Here is a 20,973-nt window from a genome sequence, read left to right on the forward strand (position 1 = left end):
CCCACCTCTTGAAGGTGTGTTATGCACAAATAGAGTCAAATAGATACAAATAAGATGTAAATTAATGGACAGAGTGGAACGGATGGGGGGAGGGAGAGGAAAACTACTCTTGACCTTGAAGTTTGACCAAGAGGGAAAAATAAAGATTAGTAACGACAGGATGACAGATGTTCTTTAATTTATGAGATTAAACTTCTGTCATTTCTTTATCCAGATACTAGATCTCATTGAATTTGCAAGCATTTTTGTTTCTCTAGAAACTTGATCATATAATTACCTTAATATTCTAAATACAGTTTGGAAATTATATAATTCAATCAAGCATCCTGATTAAAAAATAAAGCTTTGTTTTCAGGCATGAAATGGCTCATGGACATATTTTTAACACCTGATGGTTTGGCTTCTTATTATTTTTATGATGTATAAAATAAAGTAATCATGTAATGATGGCACTCAAGCAATGTTTATGAATAATACTAATGAAAATAATCTTTTTATCCCAGACTCTTCCTTGCCTAATTCCCCGGCAACAATTCCAACAGATGGTTTTGTTCAATATGGTAAAAGTAGCTATTCGCTCATGAAACTGAAGTTACAATGGCCTGAAGCAGAGAATTATTGCAAGCTTCACTCGTCCCTCATTGCCAGCATTCTAGACCCCTATAGTAATGCGTTTGCGTGGATGCAAATGCAAACATTTAATGAACCTGTGTGGATTGGCCTGAACAGTAACGCGGTAAGATGTGGAAATGTGCAACTTGACATGACTGATGCATTATGACTGAATATGAGTCTCTTTCTCTTTAATCTGTTGAACATTTGTTGTGTGTAAGAAACCGTGCCAGGGTGTATGAACGATACTAACATAAACAAGACCCAATCTTTCAAGGATCCAGTGTCTACAAGGGTCTGCTAAGCTGGGGATACATATCAGAGATCAAACAAATATTTATCTAACTTATGTTAACTCTCAGATTGCTTTCTTCAAAATTTATTTTTACTTAGAATTGACACACAATATTATGTTAGTTTGAGGTGTGCAACATAGTGATTCAACATTTATACATACCTTGCAGAACTATCACCACCGTAAGCTTAGTAACCGTCTGTCACCGTACAAAAATATTATGGTATTGTGGACTTTATTCCCTGTCCTTACCTTACATCCCTGTGACTTATTTTATAACTGTAAGTTTATACTTCTTAACCCCCTTCACCTTTTCTACCCATCCCCCTACCCTCTCCCCTCTGGTAGCCATCAGTTTGTTCTCTGTATCTATATAAGTTTGTTTCTGTTTTGTCTTGTTTATTTGTTTTGTTTGTTAGATTCCACATATAAATGAAATCATATGGTGTTTGTCTTTCTCTGTCTGACTTATTTTACTTAGTGTAATACTTTTTAAGTCCATCTATGTTGTTGTAAATGACAAGATTTCATTCTTTTTTTATGGCTGAGTAATATTCTATTATATATATCTATATATCTATATCTCTCTCTATATATATCTCACATCTTTTTTATCCATTCTTCTATTGATGGACAACTCTCATATTGCTTTTTAATTTTAAAATTAACTGCATCTAAACAGTTTTATTTATAACTTTTTCTTTCTAGTGTCATGATTACAACTAAGCCATGGGAATTAAGAAAGCAGGTCAAGGATGTAATTCCTGGGTCATGAGGTTCTTTTTTATTTTTTGTGGCAAGCCATTCTAGAGTTGTTTTCAGTCCTAAAGCTGTGGAGCTTCCATCTCCGTGGAAGAAATGTCGTCGCAGTTAATTCCCTGTATCCCATCACAGAGAAAGGAAGGCTGGCAGAAAACGAGGTGGGGTGAGAGATGAGTCACAGAACTAGAAGTGGTTCTAGAGCTGCCACACTGTTCCTAAAACGAGTCTCCTCTGAAGCTCTGCGATCCATCTGTCTTCCACTCGTACACGCGTCCATCTAGCTAGTCAACCAGGAAAACTTTGTAGTAGAAGAAACTGAGGTGTCAACACGTAATTAAGAGACGATACAAGAAGTGTCAAAGAGAGTACGTACAAAGTGCTACGAGATGAGAGAAAAGGGATCAGCTGTACAAAGGGAGGGGACCAAGGGGGTTCCTCAGAGAAAGTCAGATTTTACTGATGTTAGTTAGGGAGTGCAAAGCAGAGAAAGGATAGAGGGGGATACAACTGGATAGTAGATTAGCGTCAGATTTTATAGAGCTTCTAATGTCATGAGCCAGAGATCGAAATTGACGCCTCAAGCAATGAGCACTTCCTACGTGCGGAACTGAACATATGAAAATAAGTAGTTCCACAATGATTTCTGTGACTAAACTTGGACAAGACATTTTTATGTCTGTGTTGACTCTATTTTCAGTAATTAATTCTCTTGATAATTCACTCATTTCCTTCTCAGAGACATGGTTACAATTCTCTTGTGAGTTTAAAATAGGCTTTTCTTTATTTTTAGAAAGATTAAATGGCTTTCCACAATACCGACACTTATAACTGAAACAGTACTATTATCTTCCTTATGTCCATAGAGTTAATGATTATGTAAGCATTGTTTGATTAACCATGGTAGAATACTACAAAATTCTAACTTGAGATAGCACATGCTTTTGATTTTGTCATTAAAACTATGGTAATTGGCTTGGTAAATTAAATAATGCAGTTATTCAATTTACTTCTTTGAATTGTTTAAAAATTCAGTTTTCTCTGATTAATGTTATATAACATGTTCTTGGGCATTATAAATAAAATTTCTTTTAGACTGTTAAAAGGGTATTATTGATAAATAATGTTTTTGATGTTATCAAGTTAATGTGTATATGACCATACATTTGTTTGACTAAATTTAATAAGAAACTACATGTGCAAATTGAATAAAACAATCAGCTTTAAAAAAAATGCCATCATGATTAGTTATAGTTGAAAGAACCACCTAAGGCAAGAGACCTATGCTTCTCTATTTTTTACCCATGAGACCTTACCTAAGTCATTTGTTACTGGCCTGTTTCAACAGCTGAACAATAAGATTAGCTGAGATGTGTTTCTCTCTAGGGTCCAGAAAATTAATGAAAATTACTTAATTTTTATTATTTCAATGGTGATATAATAAATATTTTCTTTGTTTAGAAGATCAAATTTCCATTTTGCACTGAAAGCTTATAAATGAGAGTTTCACAGAATATGACATAGGTTTTTAAGTCAGTTTTTCAGATTATCTTCCAAGAATGTATTTACGGAGATATCCAAAAAGTATTTATTTGTTTGTTTTTTCTTGTTTTTAAGGAAAATCTGCATTTACTGAATTTGAGTTGGTAGAAATGATTTATGATGTTTTTTTAAAATGCTTTATTGTTGTAGATTCTTTGTCAAATCATGATCTTAAATATATTTTCAACTCCTCATTTAATTCTTCTGGTATTTTCTAAATGAAGCAAGGCTCCATGTTAATGGTTATTTTTGTTCTTGCAGACCAATAGTGATTATGTTTGGACTGATAAATGGAGGGTGAGATACACTAATTGGGCTGCAAATGAGCCCAAACTGAAATCGGCATGTGTTTATCTGGATATTGATGGCTACTGGAAGACAGCATATTGTAATGATAGTTTTCACGTTCTCTGCAAAAGATCAGATGGTAATGGAATATACAAAGATAATCGAAGGATTTGAAATTTTTTCAATAAGCTAATACATACCACTGTTGATATTATTAAACAGTAACATGTCCTGGGGAGCTCAAGAATAAAATAAAATGTATTCTTTTACCTAATAAAAGGCTGACTTGGTAATAAACAGATATACATAGATCAAAATAATGGATATAAGAGATTTTCTTCATTGCTGGAGTTTATTGACTCTTTATAATTTCTGAATTTTTAGTATTGAGATGATTCTTTGAATTTATGTCAGATTTTTCTGGGAAATTATGATTAGTTTTGATATTGACAGTACAGCTATATCGAAATAATTTTATTGCAATGCATGTACATTCATCAGAGTCAATGATATTATAGGGATTTGGTTCTAGAAAGCAGTCCTAGAATTGGACAGCGGTAAAGTCCTACCATTCTAACTGTAGCAGTTAGTTTCATCCCAGATGTCAGTCATAGCTAAGGAGGCTTTGTAGAGATTAGGATCCCAAAAAAGAAAAAGAGCATCTTGATGGGGGACTCTTTGGAAATTATTTTTAGGTGACTTTTTTTTTTTTCAAACTTAACATCTTTGTAGGTATCTATAGGTCTGCATTCTTAACTATGAGTGTGATTGAGTGCCACTATACTATAGTACATTATATTGAAATATATTTTAAATGAAAAATGATAAAACCCAATAATAAAAATGGCAGATCCAGGTGATTACCATTAGAACTTTTAAAAAATAATGATAGGTGATGAAATTTTCCATAGCTGCTAATACATTATTCTATGTACATTCTGTATATGACAGAAGTGTCAGGTTTCACTTTATTTTAAATGTCTTTTTATTAACAGAAATCCCTGCCACCGAACCTCCACAACTGCCTGGCAGATGCCCGGAGACAGACCACACAGCGTGGATTCCTTTCCATGGTCACTGCTACTATGTTGAGTCTTCATATACGAGAAACTGGGGCCAAGCAGCTCTGGAATGTCTTCGAATGGGTAAGTGCCATGTTTACTGTAGGAAAATCCCCCAAAGATCAATTCTGGATGACCACGATTCTAATAACCCTGTACGTTAAAACAAAAGGAACAGAAAGATACCTATTTATTTTTCTTAATAATTTGTATTGTAACAGAATGGTCAACATTATCCCCACTACATGTAATTTCTAACATGGTAGCCTCAAAATCCTAAAGAATTTTGGTAGAAAATGATCATTTGCTGAACAAATATTTCTCACTTTCGGCCCTAATATTCTAAACTGTTAGGGTTCTCATTCTCAGTTATTCAGAGTATTGTGTTCACTTCTTATCACAGATAAGCTCAGGTTTCACAAGTACCAGGAACCATTTTTCTTTATTAGTAATAAAAAAGCATTTATATCCGATTATCTCATTTGTGAAGAAGAAGAAAAGAAAACTCAAATAGACATGATATGGAGACATGATTTTCCCCCTGAAATAAAAATGTCAAATAAAGTTAATTTTTCAGAGTACATTTAAAAATTCGCCAAATTAAATCTCATTGAATATTTTACCGATTTTTTATTTTTTACTAAATTTTAATTATGCCCTAAATTAGGGTTCTTTATGCAATAGTGGTGTGCAAGAGCTGTATCTCCATTTCCTTCAGGTGCAAAACCTTGAGTTTTGACTTTTTCTTTTTATGTTTATTTTTTCAGCTTTATTGAAGTAAAATTGACAAAATTATAATACATTTAAAATGTATAGCATGATGATTTGTTATATGCATAAACTGTGAGAAGATTCCCCCCATCAAGTTAATTAACACATCCATCACCACACATATTTACCTTTTTTTCTTTTTTAGTGAGAACACTGAAGTTCTACTCTCTCAGAAAAATCTCAATTATACAATATAGTGTTAGCAACTATAGTCAACATATTGTACATTAGGTCCTCAGACCTTATTCACCTTGTAACTAAAATTTGTGCCCCTTTACTAGCCTCTCCCAATTTCCCCCACACTCCAGTCCCAGGCAAATACCATTCTACTTTCTATTTCTGTGAATTTGACTATCTTTTTGATTCCAAATATCAGTGATACCATGCGGTATTTGCGTATCTCTGTTTGACTTATTTCACTTAGCATAATGCCTTTCAGGTTAATCATTGTTGTTGCAAATGGCAGGTTTCCCTCTGTTTAAAGGCTAAGTAATATTTCATTTTGTGTGTGTGTGTGTGTCCTCCACTGATTGTTCAGTACCATGTTTAATTTCTATACATTGTTTTCTTCTTGTAATTGATTTCTAGTTTCATACCATTATGCTCAGAAAACATGCTTGATATGATCTCAATCTTAAATTTATCGAGACTTGTTTTGTGGCCTAACATATTATCTATCTTGGAGGCTGTTCCATGTGAGAATAATGTGTATTTGTCAGTTGTTGTATAGAATGTTTGGTATATATCTGTTAGGTCCATTTGGTCTAATGTATTTTAAGTCCATTGTTTCCTTATTGATCTTCTGTCTAAATGACCTACCCATTGTTGAAAGTGGTGTATGAAGTCTTCTACTATTATTGTATTGATGTCTCTTTATCCCTTCATATCTGTTAATATTTGCTTTACATATTATGGTTCTCTGATGTTGGGTGAATATATATTTACAATTGTTATATACTTTGATAATTGACTCCTTTATCATTATATAATGACCTTCTTTGTCTCTAATTATAGTTTTTGGTAAAATCTATTTTGTCCAATATGAGAATCAAAACCCTGCTCTCTTTTGTTTTCTGTTTGCATAGAATAATTTTTTGCCATCCCTTCACTTTAAGTCTATGGGTATCCATAAAACTGAAATGAGTCTCTTGTAGACAGCATATAGTTAGATCTTGTTTCTTTTAATCCAGTCACCCACTCTATGTCTTTTGATTGGAGAATTTAGTCCATTTTCATTTACAGCACTCATCGATAGCTATGGACTTATCATTGTCATTTTGTGAATTGTTTTCTGAATGTTTTGTAGTTCCTTTGTTCCTTTCTTCCTCCCTTACTCATTTCCTTTGCAATTTAATGATTTTTTGTAGTGATATGCTTAGATTCCTTCCTGTTTATCTTTTGTGTATTTACTCTAGGTTTTTGCTTTGTGGTTACCATAAGGCTTATATGAAATATCTTATAGGTATAACAGTCTATTTAAAGCTGATAATAACTTAACTTTGAATACATACAAAAGCTTTACATTTTTACACTCCCCCCCTACATTTTATGTTTTCGATTTTATAATTTACATATTTTATATTGTGTATTCATTAAAAAATTATTGTATTTATAGTTATTTATAGTTACTTTTATCTTTTAACCTTTATACTAGAGTTATAAGTGATTTACCCACTAACATTTACCTAGTACAATATCAAAGTATTCCGAATTTTATTATATATTTACCTTTACCAGTGAATTTTATACTTTCAAATATTTTCACATTTCTAATTAGTATTCTTTTGTTTTAGATTGATGAACTCCCTTTATCATTTCTTATAAGGCTAGTTTGTTGGTGATAAACTCTTTTAGCTTTTGTTTGGGAAATTATCTCTCATTTAATTTTGAGGGACAACTTTTCTAGGCAGAATATTTTTGGATGGCAGATTTTTCTTTAAGTATTTTGAATATAGCATCCCACTCCCTTCTAGCCTGCAAAGATTCTGCTGAAAAAACTATTTACAGTCTTATAGAGATTTCTTTGATGTAACAAGTAACTTTTCTCTTTCTGTTTTTGAAAATGTCTCTTTGTCTTTAACTTTTGACAATTTAATTATAATGATTCAACATGGATCTCTTTAGATTCATTGTATTTGGTACTCTGTAGGTTTCCTGGATCTGGATATCTGTTTCTTTCTCCAGTTTAGAGAAGTTTTCAGCCATTATTAATTTGAATATGCTTTTTGCCCCATTTTCTTTCTCTTCTCCTTGGACATATATTGAATATCTTGATTGATATGTTGGTTCATTTGTTGTCTCACAAGTCCCTTAATCTAACTTCACTTTTTTTCAGTCTTTTTTTTTTTTCTTTTTTCTCCCCTGGATGTATTTGACTGCCCTTTCTTTGAATTCACTCTTCTTTTCTTCCAATTGATCTAGTTAACTGTTGAACTCGTCCATTGAATTTTTTTTTTTTGTATTTGTTGTATTCTTCAATTCTATGATTTTTATTTGGTATATTTTAATACCTCTTTGTTGAAATTCTTTGTTCCTGCATGATTTTCCTGACTACAGTGAGCATCTTTATAACTGTTATTTTGAGCTCTTTATTGGAGAAATCACTTATCTCTGTTTTATTAACATCTGTTTGGAGATTATCTTGTTCTTTTGTTTGGAATATATTCTCATATTTTTTCATTTTCTTTGACTCTCTGCACTGGTTTCTGAACATTAGATAAAACAGACACCTCTCTTTTGATTGAAGTACTTAATCCATTTACATTTAATGTAACTACTGATAAGGTAGGATTTATAGCTGCCATTTTGCCATTTGTTTTCTATACATCTTACATCTTTTGGTTCCTCTATTATTCAATTTCTGGCTTCTTTTATGCTAAACATATGATTTCTAGTGTATCATTTTAACATTCTTGCTTCTTTTTTTACTATGTATTATTTAGTTATTTTCCTACTTGTTGCCTTGTGGATGAGTTAATATCTTATTATGCAATGGTCTAGTTCAGATTAATATCAACTTAATTTTAAGAGTATACAGAAATTTTCCTCTTACATAGCTCTATACCCTCTGCAATCCTTTGTGATATTGTCATCATACAAATATATCTTTGTATAGCGTATGTCCTTCAGCACAGATTGTCTTTAGATCAGACAAGATTTTTAAAAATTACTAACAAAAAAAGATAGTTAAAAACTCTGCCTTAGTCTTTACTTCCTGCTTGTGCAGAGCCTCAAGGTCAGCCAGAAGTGAAGGCTTAAAACCTCAGATCTTTTATGGGAATGCACAGGGTCCTGGGCACGTGCACACCCCAGTGCATGTCTGTGCATGGCCTTCCAGATTCCCAGGAATAGATTAATGTTTTTGAAGCTCCCTACAGTCATCTTATTCCTCAGTTTTTCCTTTTAGGTTTCTTCTTTAGCTTGTTGTTTCCCTCTACTATTGTCATTGCCGTGGGCAGTCATGATGTGACACAATTGCTGCTGATAGTTTTTGACAAACTCTCCTAGGGAAAAGGCATTTACACTAGTCAAGCTGAGTGTCAGGTCAAATAAAGGCAAGTTTTGCAAGTGAGGTCTTCTAGGGAACTGTCAGGGAGATCAAATAATGGAAATTCTTTGGGAATGGGACTTTAGAAGAACTCTAACCCCATTTTGACTTTTCCACTGGCTTCTAAGCTCCTGGTTTTCACTATGATTTGGGGGCTGTTGGCTTTTAAGGCACCCATAGAGCTAGGATAAGGCAGTGGGATTAGGACAAGTTATAACACCATGAAGCTCACTGTTCTTACCAAGATTCAATCATTGTTTCTGAATAAATTCTTCTTTGTTAGTTATAAGCCATCAGTTAATTTTCAGGGTTCTGAAAAAGTTGATTTGACAAATTTGTCAGTGTTTTTATTGCTTTCGTAGAGGAGGATTTTCAGGGGTACTTACTCTGCCATTTCTTATGATGTTCCCTGAAGTCTGCTTTGGAATTTTTTAAAACAAAATATGTTTTTCCTTCCTGTTTCAGCAATTTTGCAATGAACATGTAGAAACTTTGTTTTAGGTTACTATATTTTCCTGTAAATAGTGCGAGTGATTCTCATTCATCAAAATATGCCAGGAATATTTTGAAGTGGTTATTGTCCATGAAATATATTGACTAATGGAATGTGTAATTGAAACAATATGTGAAATGTGCAATGAAAACAATACTTGGAGGGATAATCCAGGGATGAAGGCATATAGTTAAGGGTAGGCTCTCAAGATTCAGATTGCCTGGATTATGCCATGATTCTACTCTCTACTATCATTAAAATCTTGGCAAATTACTTACCTTTTATAGAAAGACATATTTGATATTTCACTTAACTATAAAATGGGGTAACTTTAGTAACCAATGAATAAAGTAGTTGTAAAATTTTAGTGAGATTATGCTTGTAAAGCCCAAAGTAAAATGTCTGGCATGAGGTGCTTAAAATATACTAGTTGTTATTATTAAAAAGCTGTAGATTTTTGCTATAAAGATAATGCTGACACTGAATGAAACTTAATCTAATGTGGGTTATCAATGCCATAGTCTCTTAACTAGTCTTTCAAATTCTCTCTTTTTTTTACTTTGTACAGTCCTATACACTACAGCTTGATTTACACTCCTGCAGCCTGAAAAAACTAAGTATTTCTTATCACTACATTGCCCTAAATACCAGTCTCCTGCTATCTGCAATGAGTTCAAACTGCAAGACTTTTTTTTTTACCCATTGACCATGTTAGTCTGGCAAAACTGTATACTATCTCTTAACACTATTAATTCTTCCCAGTAGATCTATCATCTATCTATCTATCATCTAGCTATCAATCATCTATCTATCATCTATCTATCAATCATCTACCATTTATCTGTATCGTATCACCATAAAGCAACATGGAGGATTCCATGTATCTGTGAGCCATCTCTGTTCCTGAAGAAGCTCTATGCTTCCCCCTCTCTTTCACTTTGTCTTTTCTCTTATTCTTCTTCTCCCTGGAATTATTTTCTATGCTTTCTACTTGAAATCCTATGCTTCTTAATATCTTAAATTCTGTTTCCTCCATGTTCCCTTTTAGTTGCTTTGCTTAAAAAAATTTCTCTGTTTGACATGTCAATAGCATATTGTACTCATTTTCTCTTCTAATACATTCCTTTATATTCTCAACACATTATTATCTGCATTATTATAAGTTTCTTAAGACATTCTATGCCCTTTTTACCTTTGCATATCCTGCAGCAACTGATTCAGTGCTTGAACACAAATGATGCTTAAAAAACCAGATTTTCAGAGTGGCAACTAAAATTCTAAAAAGACAAATGTCTGTAGTGTCTTTATAAAAATGTTTTCAGCTACTTAAATGTACTCCCATTATATTTGTTCTTTTACATTTTGCAGATTCCACTTTGGTTTCCATCGAAAGTGCTGCAGAATCGAGTTTTCTGTCATATCGAGTTGAGCCACTTCAAGGCAAAACTAATTTTTGGATAGGATTGTACAGAAATGTTGAAGGTGATTTTTGCAAGATGATTATTTCCTCACAGATATTTCAAAATGTTTTATTTAGAACAAAGTTCACGTTTCAAAAAGTCTTGCCTTAAATAATGGTAACTTTGTAAATTTGTGAAAAGTCAAACTTACATTTTCATTTGAGGTAAGAACTGAAATTTTAAATGACCCACATACTATACTATCCTGGAAGTTGCTAATTAAAAGAATATCTTCTGTAGCTAAGTTAGTTTAAGAAGCTTTAAAAAATGTTTTCTATCTTTTTCCAGAAAAAAAAAATTAGAAAAGGATAAGTATACGTATTTGTCTTAATTAGGAATGAGTTTTCAACTAAAGCTATATAAGAAACACATTCTTCTCAGTTTCCTTCCTTGCAACAATTAGTCATTATAATCTTGGCTATTAAAAGTCTTATTATAAATTATTGATTGTAGTATAAAATAATATGCTTAGAAGTGAATAAGTTGAACTTATTTTAAGATGGGTTATTTTTAACTTCTATTTTTACTGACTTTATTTATTAATCAGGAAAGTGGCTGTGGATAAACAACAATCCAATCTCCTTTGTCAACTGGAACACAGGAGACCCCTCTGGTGAACGAAATGATTGTGTAACTTTGATTGCATCTTCTGGATTTTGGAGTAATATTCACTGTTCTTCCTACAAAGGCTATATTTGTAAAAGATCAAAAAGTAAGTAAGAATTTGTCCTATGATATATATGCTCACAGGCCACAATTGCTTTCAAATATTAAGATGTCAGGTATGGGATTATAATGTGATAACAAGTTCCTTGCAAACTACTCCTGCACAAGTGAGCAGTTCAGTCTGCCACGGTGATTAATTGCTGTCTGCAGCTCTGAGTGAGCACGATACAGTCTCTGCTTAACTGACATAATGGTTTTGACTTACCAATCCATTTATAATGGGATATCTGTGCATATGGATTTGCAAAGTTACAAGCAGTTTGGAGAGCCCGCCTACGAAGCCTTATGGCATGAGAGGAAAAAGGATAAAGCAGTCACCTGACCAAATCAGAAGGGGTCAGTGTTCCAGAGAGGAACCAGAATTAATTGAGGAATGAATCACATGAGACCAATGAAGGCTTCTTCTGAGACTGAGTAGCAGACTATGGAAGGATAGGGAGAATTAATAGTGTTATATGCCCATGATGTGATATTGTCTGGACTTAAATATTTTTATGTCATTCCACTTTACATAATATCCTTCTCGATAGATAAAAATTATTCATTAAATAATACATCTAGATAAATGAATTAGATAAATTAACACTCTATCCCTAGTAGATTTTATTATTTTAGAATTGCATAGTTCTTCAGTCTTTTAAAACTCTGTTATAATATATCACACCCTTTGGTGCAATGTTGGGATCCTATTTCGCTTTTTGTTCAAATGCCTTGTAATATCTTAGGCTTCAATGGACCAGTTTCAAAACTGCTAGCCTAGAATTCATTATTTATGAGTAAATTGGGTAGATTTTAAGGGTGGGTATCAGTGGCCCAAATGCAAATAGGAAGGCTGTATTTTCAGATCTTCAAATATATTCAAACTCACCATACAGCTGCAGGATGCTGGAATAGAATAGAATAGAATAGAATAGAATAGAATAGAATAGAATAGAATAGAATAGAATAGAATACAATACAATACAATACAATACAATACAATACAATACAATACAATACAATACAATACAATACAATACAATACAACACAACACAACACAATACAATACAATGATAGGTTTGTATATCTGTATATCAGATTTATCTATCATCTATCATCTCAATATATCATTTCACTATAATTTAAACATGGAGGATTCGATGTATCTGTGAACCAAATAACACTATGGATATGCAATTATTATAGGTTTTTACAAGTATTTAATTAATTTTTATTTTACAGTTATTGATGCTGAACCTACTCCTACAGTAATGACGACAAAAGGTAAGACCATTATGAAGTTTCAAGTTCCATATTAGTAATGCATCAGCATAGTTTGTTTTAAAAATCATAGTGATCCGTTCCTACATCCCCTGAACTCCTGGTAGACTTGCTTGAGCTCCACTAGCCTTTGTCATTATGCCATCAGCCTCCCTTGAATGATGCTCTAGAAAAGCCGGCTTGGAGCCAGGTTGGTGTTTTTACCATCGATTTTTTTGAAGACATCAATTGCTCTGTTCCAGAGAGTTGCCTTATGAGAACCCACGGAAGAATTTTCCCTGAGGAATCCCCGTGGTATTTTTCTTAAGTAATATTTCTAATTTTAATTTTATACATAACTTGAATTAGGTAGCTGATCCTGTTTCGCTCATTTGTTTGGCTGCTATAAGAACTCGAAGTGAGATTTATGGTTTGCCTGCAACCCCCTATTAATCTCATGGGTGCTATTTGTTTGCTAATTACACTCATGAGCCGAAATTTCCATTACTTTTATTTTTTTTCCCGAATTTTTTTTCACTTGCTTTTTATTATCATCATCACATTATTACTATTCTATTTATCTTCCTATAATGTGTTGGTTAGCAGCCTTATATTATTTTGAAACAGGTATAAATATTATAAAACACTGATTAACTAACTCCATGTTATATAGATAAATGAAATGTTCTTGCAACTGAATAATAATCTTAACATCTAAAATAATCCTCTATCTTATTTTCATGTCCTGCATTTCTCTTTGACAAATGCCACTGGAAGGAATTTACATTTTAGTTTTTCGAAAAAGAAAGTTATAATGTTCTCCATAGCATTTTACCCTCTGCCTCCCTCTACCTTTTTGCTAATGATTTTATTTATTTATAGCTGACTCAAGGAAGATGGAACCTACTAAACAGTCTTCCAGTGTGGCAGGTGTAGTAATCATTGTGATTCTCCTGATTGTAATGGGTGCTGGCCTCGCCGCGTATTTGTTTTATAAGAAGAGACGTGGGCACGTACCTCAAGAGAACGCTTTTGAAAATACCCTCTATTTCAACAGTAGAGCAAGTCCGGGAACTGGCGATACAAAAGATCTCATGGGCAACATTGAACAGAATGAACACGCAGTCATTTAGTATCATAATGTGATTTAGGTATATTGACATTTCATAAGATTATAACTAAAATGTTAAGGTTTTTATTTCAATCTGATTATTTCCTTTAAGGTTAGTACTGTGTTGCACTGGTCTGTCCTTTTTCTTTGCCTAATTGAAAAAAAAAATAATTGCTCATTTTCTAGTCTGGCAAGATATTTTCACAAAAGAGAGATAACAATATTGGCTACCATGTTAAAAACATATCTTAGGTGAATACACAGCACAATATTAGCATCATTGGTGTGTAGCTATTGTCGACTGCATGAAGATTATAAGAACCCCAGAAACAACCAACTAAGCTTTCTGAAATAGTTTAAGGAGCTACCCCCCGCCCAATTTTAACTATTGAATTGTAATTCAGTAATTAAAGGACCATTTTAAAACTCAAGTACAAATAACTTCAGGTGGCATAAAAATTTAGTAACTTTTTTTCACAAACCTTGATATTCACTCCAATTATTTACAACTGTATTCGTACATGTGCAGAAAGAATAAGGCAGCTGAGAATCTTCTTTTCCCCAAGCAGGGTTTTTGAGGCTGAATATTGCAAACAAGTTCTTTGTCCTGTTATATGTATATCAGGAATGCAAAGATGTGAAATAAAAAATGTAAATTTGCGTAACTGGATGTACTTAGATAATGTGAAATAATCATCAAAGACAAGGTCTATTTTTAATAGATTTGTATTTTGGTGATTTTGATAAGTGTAAATTTTATTTTAAATGAGATTTATTTATCCATTTACTTTACATTTAGCTTTACTCTCAAAATAAACAATTTTATTAGTAGAGGAATTCTTAAACTCTTCATCTCTTTGGAACAGATAGGTTGCTAAAAAGTATGCATTAAATGAATTTTGTTGTTATGGCTTGCACTCTTCTCCCAGATCTTCTATTATAACACTGACACAGCTCAGAATTCAACAGTCAAAGGCACTGTTATTGGGAATTAGAGCTCTAAATGTCTTATCCTCACTTTAACAATTTTTTTTTTTTTAAGAATTTTGCCTTAAAGTGTCATGTACATTGCAAAATATGTTGGCGGTTTCATAATCACACATGTTCCACACTGCCAGCTCATCCTTGCCATTCTCATGGAGTTGCTCTAACTATTAACTATCACCAATCTGTCTGTCTGTCTTTCTGTCTGTCACCTATTATCTACCTACCTATCAATTTATTTTAAGGAATTGGCTCATGCAATGCTGGAGGCATGGTAAGTCCAAATGTATAAGGTAGGGCAGCAGGCTGCAGACTCAGGGAAGAGCTGCTGTTTGAGTCCAAAGGCAATAAGTCTGCTGGCAGAATTCTTCTGCCTTTGCTGTTCTAGTAAGGCCTTCAACTGATTAGATGAGTCTCACCCACATCATGGAGGGTAATCTGCTTTATTCAAAGTCCATTTATATAAATGTGACGCTTTGAAAAAAAAAAACCTTCACAGAAACAGAATAATGCTTGACCAAGTTTCTGGGCACTGTGGTTCAGCCAAGTTGACACATATAATTAATGATCATACCCCTTTATATGGCAGTGGTTTTATAATTATTTTTTATAGAGCAAATAGAAAGATAATGCAGTCTTTAGCATGACCAATAAGATTTTTAAAAAATCTTTGATAGTTTAGAAAAGGCCCTTCAACTATACAACTTGTTATTGATAATATGATATAAACTTTTAGGATTTCTCTTGAAATATCAGAAAACCTCTCTTGCATATCATTCATATACAGGTACTAATATTTCAAGGTACTTATTTAGAGTTTTTTCTTTTTCATACGCAATAAGTAATTTTAAATATCTTTGAATTTGATGATACTCATTAATCAGTTTGTTCACATTGTTTTAATAACAGCATATGATTTTTTTTTGGTGAGGCTGGTATTTTGTATCAAATTAGCTAAAAATCTAAATCTTTTTCCAGTATGTTCATATGATCACTTTTCTTCATTCTCTTTATTAGCTAAATTACCATACAACCTAAGAGTCTCTTCACTACTTCAATTGATACTGACATTGAAAAAGCTCTCTGAATTGGCTGGAGATCCTGGTTGTACTATGGGTCCTTATCATATCAAAGTTATTCATGGTAGCTCTGTATGATTAAGTTTAGGGGAAGATTATTAATCTTATTCAACTAGCTCTGTAGGTTGAGTGAAAACCTTTTCTATCACAGCTTTCTCTTTATGGGTCTGATTACAGCTTGTGTACATAGAGTTCTCTAGGAGATGTAAAAATACCCTACAAAGTTACCATGTTCTCGTTTCTGTTGATTTAATTTTTTTTTCTTTGAGTGCGAGAAAGTTCAACACTCTGGGCTTGCTCCTGATTCAGGGTTTTGGAAGGGATTCTCAAACTTTGATGAGGGTAAGCACCACATGGAGCCCTTATTCAAAATACAGAATCCTTTGGGCCCATGCTTATGATTCTGATTCAGTAGAGCTGGGTCAGAATCCTGGAACCTGCATTTCAACAGGGAGTCCAGGGGAGTCGGAATGCCGTCAGGCCGTGATGGTGATGCGAACTCTGTTTTGGAATCATTTTGCATTGAGGTAGCATTTCTCCAAAGCTGTTAGAAATCTCACATTGTCCATGAAGTGAAAGCAGGATAGCCAAATAGCATGAGAGTTGACGAAAGCTGCAGTTTTCCCGTTCTGTCTGGCAATTAACCAGAAACTAGATGCTAAAATCTACTTCTGCACTTCTTTTACTGAATGCCCTTATATTACTGCTATGGAATGAATGTCTGTGTTCCCCCCAAAATTTATATGTTGAGACCTATCCCCCAATGTGATGGTGTTAGAAGGTGGGGCCTTTGGAAGGTGCTTAGGTCATGATAATAGAGCCCAGACACACGGGATTAGGGTCCCCAGAGAACTCCTTTGTCCCTTCCATCATGTGAAGACGCAGTGAGAAAATGGTCATCTATAAAGCACGAAGCAGGTCCTCTCCAGACGCTGAATCTGCTGGTTCATTGGTCTTGGACTTGCCGGCCTCCAGAACTGAGACAAATAAAGTTCTGTTGTTGATAAGATCTATGGTATTTTGTTATAGCAGCTCGAATTGACTAAGACATTGTCCCAATGCTGTGCCATTCCTACATTCCCTTCGCAATCACCATTAATGAGTATGTGTGGATTGAGGATTTGTTTGTCTTATGCAATCTTAGAATATAAATTTACCCCAGGAGGGGAAAGGTCAGAAATTGTGTGGTCCTGGGCAGGATTGTAGATCTTTGTGAAAAGAGCCATTTCTTCACGCTATGGGTGATAACACGAAATCGTTCATCCCCATAGAGACTCCCACCTCATAAAAATATCATTGTCTTTGGGTCAGAGCTGACTCATTTTATGAAGAGGAGAAAGTGGAAACCTGCTAACGCTCACAGCCATCATAACTCTACCATTCAGTTTTATTCTCTTGAGAAGTGAAAGGGCAGAAGAACCCTCATCAACTTCTTTGAGAAAAAAAAAATGGAATAAATATTTCGAAGAAAATTCCATCTCTTATTTTCCCTCAATTTTCTGGAAATCAGAGTCAATCTTGGCTATCACAGCAATAGGGAAACTAATTAAGTACCGACCATATGCCAGGCACAGTGGCGCATACTCAGATGAATTCCAGATGGTCCTGAAGTGTTTTCTGCTGACTGCCTTGTGCCACTCTGATTTAATTCCAAAACTCAGAGGTCCTTGCTCTGGAGCTGGTTGGGACAAAGGAAGGGGACTTGAGGTCTCCGATGAAGAGGTAAAGGATCGGTCATCTCTACGAACCTACTTCTCTGAATATGACAGTTTATCGGTCAAGGTTTGACTCTGTTGAGGAGGTCCTGGGCTAAGAGATGGGTGAAACCTCACAGCCTCTAGATGTTTGGTGTTAGGGATTTGGGTTTCATAATAAAAAGTCCTGATTTCCTCTGGATGTATCAAGGCTTCCCTCGGGGCCATGGATTGAGTATGAATTGCTTTTGTCAGAAGAGTCTCTTCCCATATCCTGTGTACCCTGCCAGCCCCCAAACTGTGGTGAGCCTCCTCCCCAAAATGACTGCAGCCCAGCTGATACACCTGTGCTGGTCTCAAGCACCTGTGATGTGTGTGTCACGAAGCAGGTCCTGGGGCTTCTGCTTTTACTATCCACAGGGCCACTTCTGACCCAGGGTGGACTCCCAAGCCAAACCTGCAGAGCATGAAGACAGAAACAGACGCAGTTTGGGACCTTTGCCTGAGCAGCTGCCACAGACTCCATTGCCAACCAACAGAGAGTCTGGCATAGTCTCCAAGGGGTGTCAGCCAGCTGGGACTTCTGAAGCCTCAACTCTCCTTGGAGCACCCCCCCAAGATGTGTCTGGTCACTGTGCTTGTTTTACTTCCTCCTCGTTCTTGCTTAAAAGCTGGATTCCTTCCTTAAAAGTCAGCAAAATCTTGATATTCTGAACTTTCCACGCAGGCAAACAAGTTTGGGGAAGCCAGGCAGTATCAGGTAGCCTTTCCTGTAGCTGATCTTCAGAGAATCCAAGCCACTGTGTTCTTTTGGACGGCCTTCAACCAAGTGTATTCCCCAGGGCCAAGCCTCAGGGTATCAAAGAACCACTTAGAAAGTATTCCCTCCCTCATGAGAAACAGAATGATTTAGCTGAGAGGGCATCTCTGCCAAAACATATCATACAGGCTGAGACACACACACACACACACACACACACACACACACACACACACACACAAAAAAAAAGCCTAAAGACAATGAGAGTGTTCTTGGTGGAAGCGGCCACTGTCACCCTCTTTGAACAATTCCTGTTATCAGCCAACCAAAGGAAATTTGGTAGCTGCCATCCACCCTGAGGAGCTCACAACAATACTAACAAAGTGAAAAATGTGGTGTTTCAATGACTATACAAGATACAACGTCCGGGTAGCCATCAACATCTATAATTCATGCATTTTTCAGTTCTGACCCTGTTTGCTTCGAATGATGGGATTCTGGTTTCTGCTGCATCTGATACTGAAGGGTCAACAGTGACAACAATGTAAGCTACGAGCTCCAAAGCTGTTGCTGGGACCCAGCCAGGAGCAAGTGGTTACATACACACCCTCTGTCCTGAATGTACCAATTGTAACATCACAACTTCCCAAATATTTGACACATCTGCAAAAGGTGTCACCTTGGAAATACCAGCAGGCTATTTCGTAGTTAGCACAGAGAATAGAAAGAAGTGCATTCATTTGGTTGAGCTTAGAGGCCAAAGCTCCTATCATAGGGACGATTGACAGCATCGCTCCTGGAGATTCATGTCTGAGATATCAGTGGTCACCACTAGGCGTGAAGAGTTGAGTCAACAGCAAATGTACCACCTTTACTGACCACGGGGCTGACGGCCACACCCAATATTACGTGGATTCCACCCAGCCTTACAACTTTCAACAAGGAGGTTGAGCTATTATGCAGATTATCAATGCCAAAAAAGTTTGATTGAAGCCATCCTTAGTACTTGTCTTGGCAGAGCTTATAAAGACGCCGAAGATGGCGGCGGCCTGCATGGCTCCAACACGTGGTTAGGGGTTCACTTAGCACACACTGGCATACGCTTATCACTTGCCCTGCTGCCTTCCGTTGGACTGTTTACCAGGCTTTCTTCCTCTGACAAACTGCGATCGTCGGCAGTGATCACGTTCCATTCATCACTGTGTCACCAATATATAGTAACATAGGTAGATGCTAAATAAAGACCTGAGTATGATAACACATAAATATATAAATCATGCCAAACCCTCGTCGAGACTTCCTATGTGCAAGTCATGAATGGTATTACCGATTAATTGAATTTACGTAAACCCTCAGGACAGCTCGAGGAAGGTAAGTTTCTACTTTTATCCTCACTTTATAGTTGAGGAAACTGAGAGAAAGTTTAGGAAATTGATCATGGGGGAGGTTGGGGTGTGGTCCAGGGTGAGCCAGTGGGGAGAAGGTGCAAAGGCCAAGGCACAGAGTGAACGAGACGGAGGCTGACTGCTTATGGTGAGGCTGCCCCATTTCTGGGCTCCCAGTCTTTACGACCCCTCTTCTGAAACCATCCTTTTGGGTTTTTTTTCCTTTCTGTTTTCCAAAAAGAGAAATCCCTGGATTGAGTTATTTTTCTCAATGGATTTTGTCCACTAAAAATGAAGTACTTCCTTCTCTCCTTAATCAGAGTGAGCATTTCCTCTTCCCACGCAGAACACACTACTTTGGTTTAGCGTTGTTTGGGGATGGGTCAAGGTCTCCCACTTAGACCAAGGCCATGGGAGAGCAGGGCCTTCATATCATAGATCTTTGTATTTCACGCAAGCTATAACAATAACTTTCACATAGTAGGTTTTAAACATGGGTTCGCTGAATTAGGTTGTTATTTGTTGAATTAAAGGTTTTTCTGGAAATGATTTCTGGAAAATATACTGTTAAGGAAACTGTTTCTTTAATAAATGGTAAAGATAACTTTCATTAATTCGTTATCATGAACTATTCTGAGATTATTTATTTAAACAAATCTCTCTATTTCCTGCCTTATTCTGAACCAGAAGTTGACATTTTAATGCTCCTCCTCCTCAGGGATTTTGCTCAGAGAAGGCAGAACTTCTGTCTTCTATGAGAGCCAACTTTCATCAAACAGATTATGCCAGGGGTCCTTAAGGATGAAGGGAGAGAAGGATTTATCTCTGAGGGAAGAGAGAGAAAGAAGGAAACATCACCCCCACAGGCACTGGGCTCAGTGAGGACCAGAGCCTAATTTACTGCATTGAGATGGTGTCCTGGGGTGACAAGACTTGAGTGCCTAAAATTGAGACAGAGGGGTTTCCAGTCTTGGCAAAGATTTGGAGCCCCACGTGCTGGGTAGAAAGGCAGAAGCAGTGAATGAAAAGCAGACCACGAGGATTAGAATGAGCCTTTTCTATGTCTGCAGATTACAAGACATACCATATTGTCTCAAGGTATTAGGGTCTGTGTGTTTGGTGAAAATCAACAGAATTGGACAAAAAGGATGTTACCGAGATAGGGA

The 20,973-nt window shown here is 35.5% G+C and overlaps 1 protein-coding gene across 1 annotated transcript in view; it reads left to right on the top strand.

Moving 5' to 3' along the window:
- The window catches only part of MRC1 (mannose receptor C-type 1), a 77,129-nt gene extending 62,503 nt beyond the window's left edge, over positions 1-14,626 (top strand). The window contains exons 24-30 of the mRNA XM_039877496.1: positions 504-736; positions 3,470-3,635; positions 4,492-4,641; positions 10,737-10,850; positions 11,376-11,540; positions 12,777-12,818; positions 13,677-14,626. Coding sequence (XP_039733430.1) covers positions 504-736; positions 3,470-3,635; positions 4,492-4,641; positions 10,737-10,850; positions 11,376-11,540; positions 12,777-12,818; positions 13,677-13,927 — 1,121 coding nt within the window. The 3' untranslated portion in view covers positions 13,928-14,626. The remainder of the gene's footprint in view (positions 1-503; positions 737-3,469; positions 3,636-4,491; positions 4,642-10,736; positions 10,851-11,375; positions 11,541-12,776; positions 12,819-13,676) is intronic.
- Positions 14,627-20,973: the final 6,347 nt, after the last annotated feature.

This window comes from Pteropus medius, unplaced genomic scaffold (assembly GCF_902729225.1).
Source record: "Pteropus medius unplaced genomic scaffold, Ma_sr-lr_union100, whole genome shotgun sequence".
NCBI classification, from domain to species: domain Eukaryota; kingdom Metazoa; phylum Chordata; class Mammalia; order Chiroptera; family Pteropodidae; genus Pteropus; species Pteropus medius.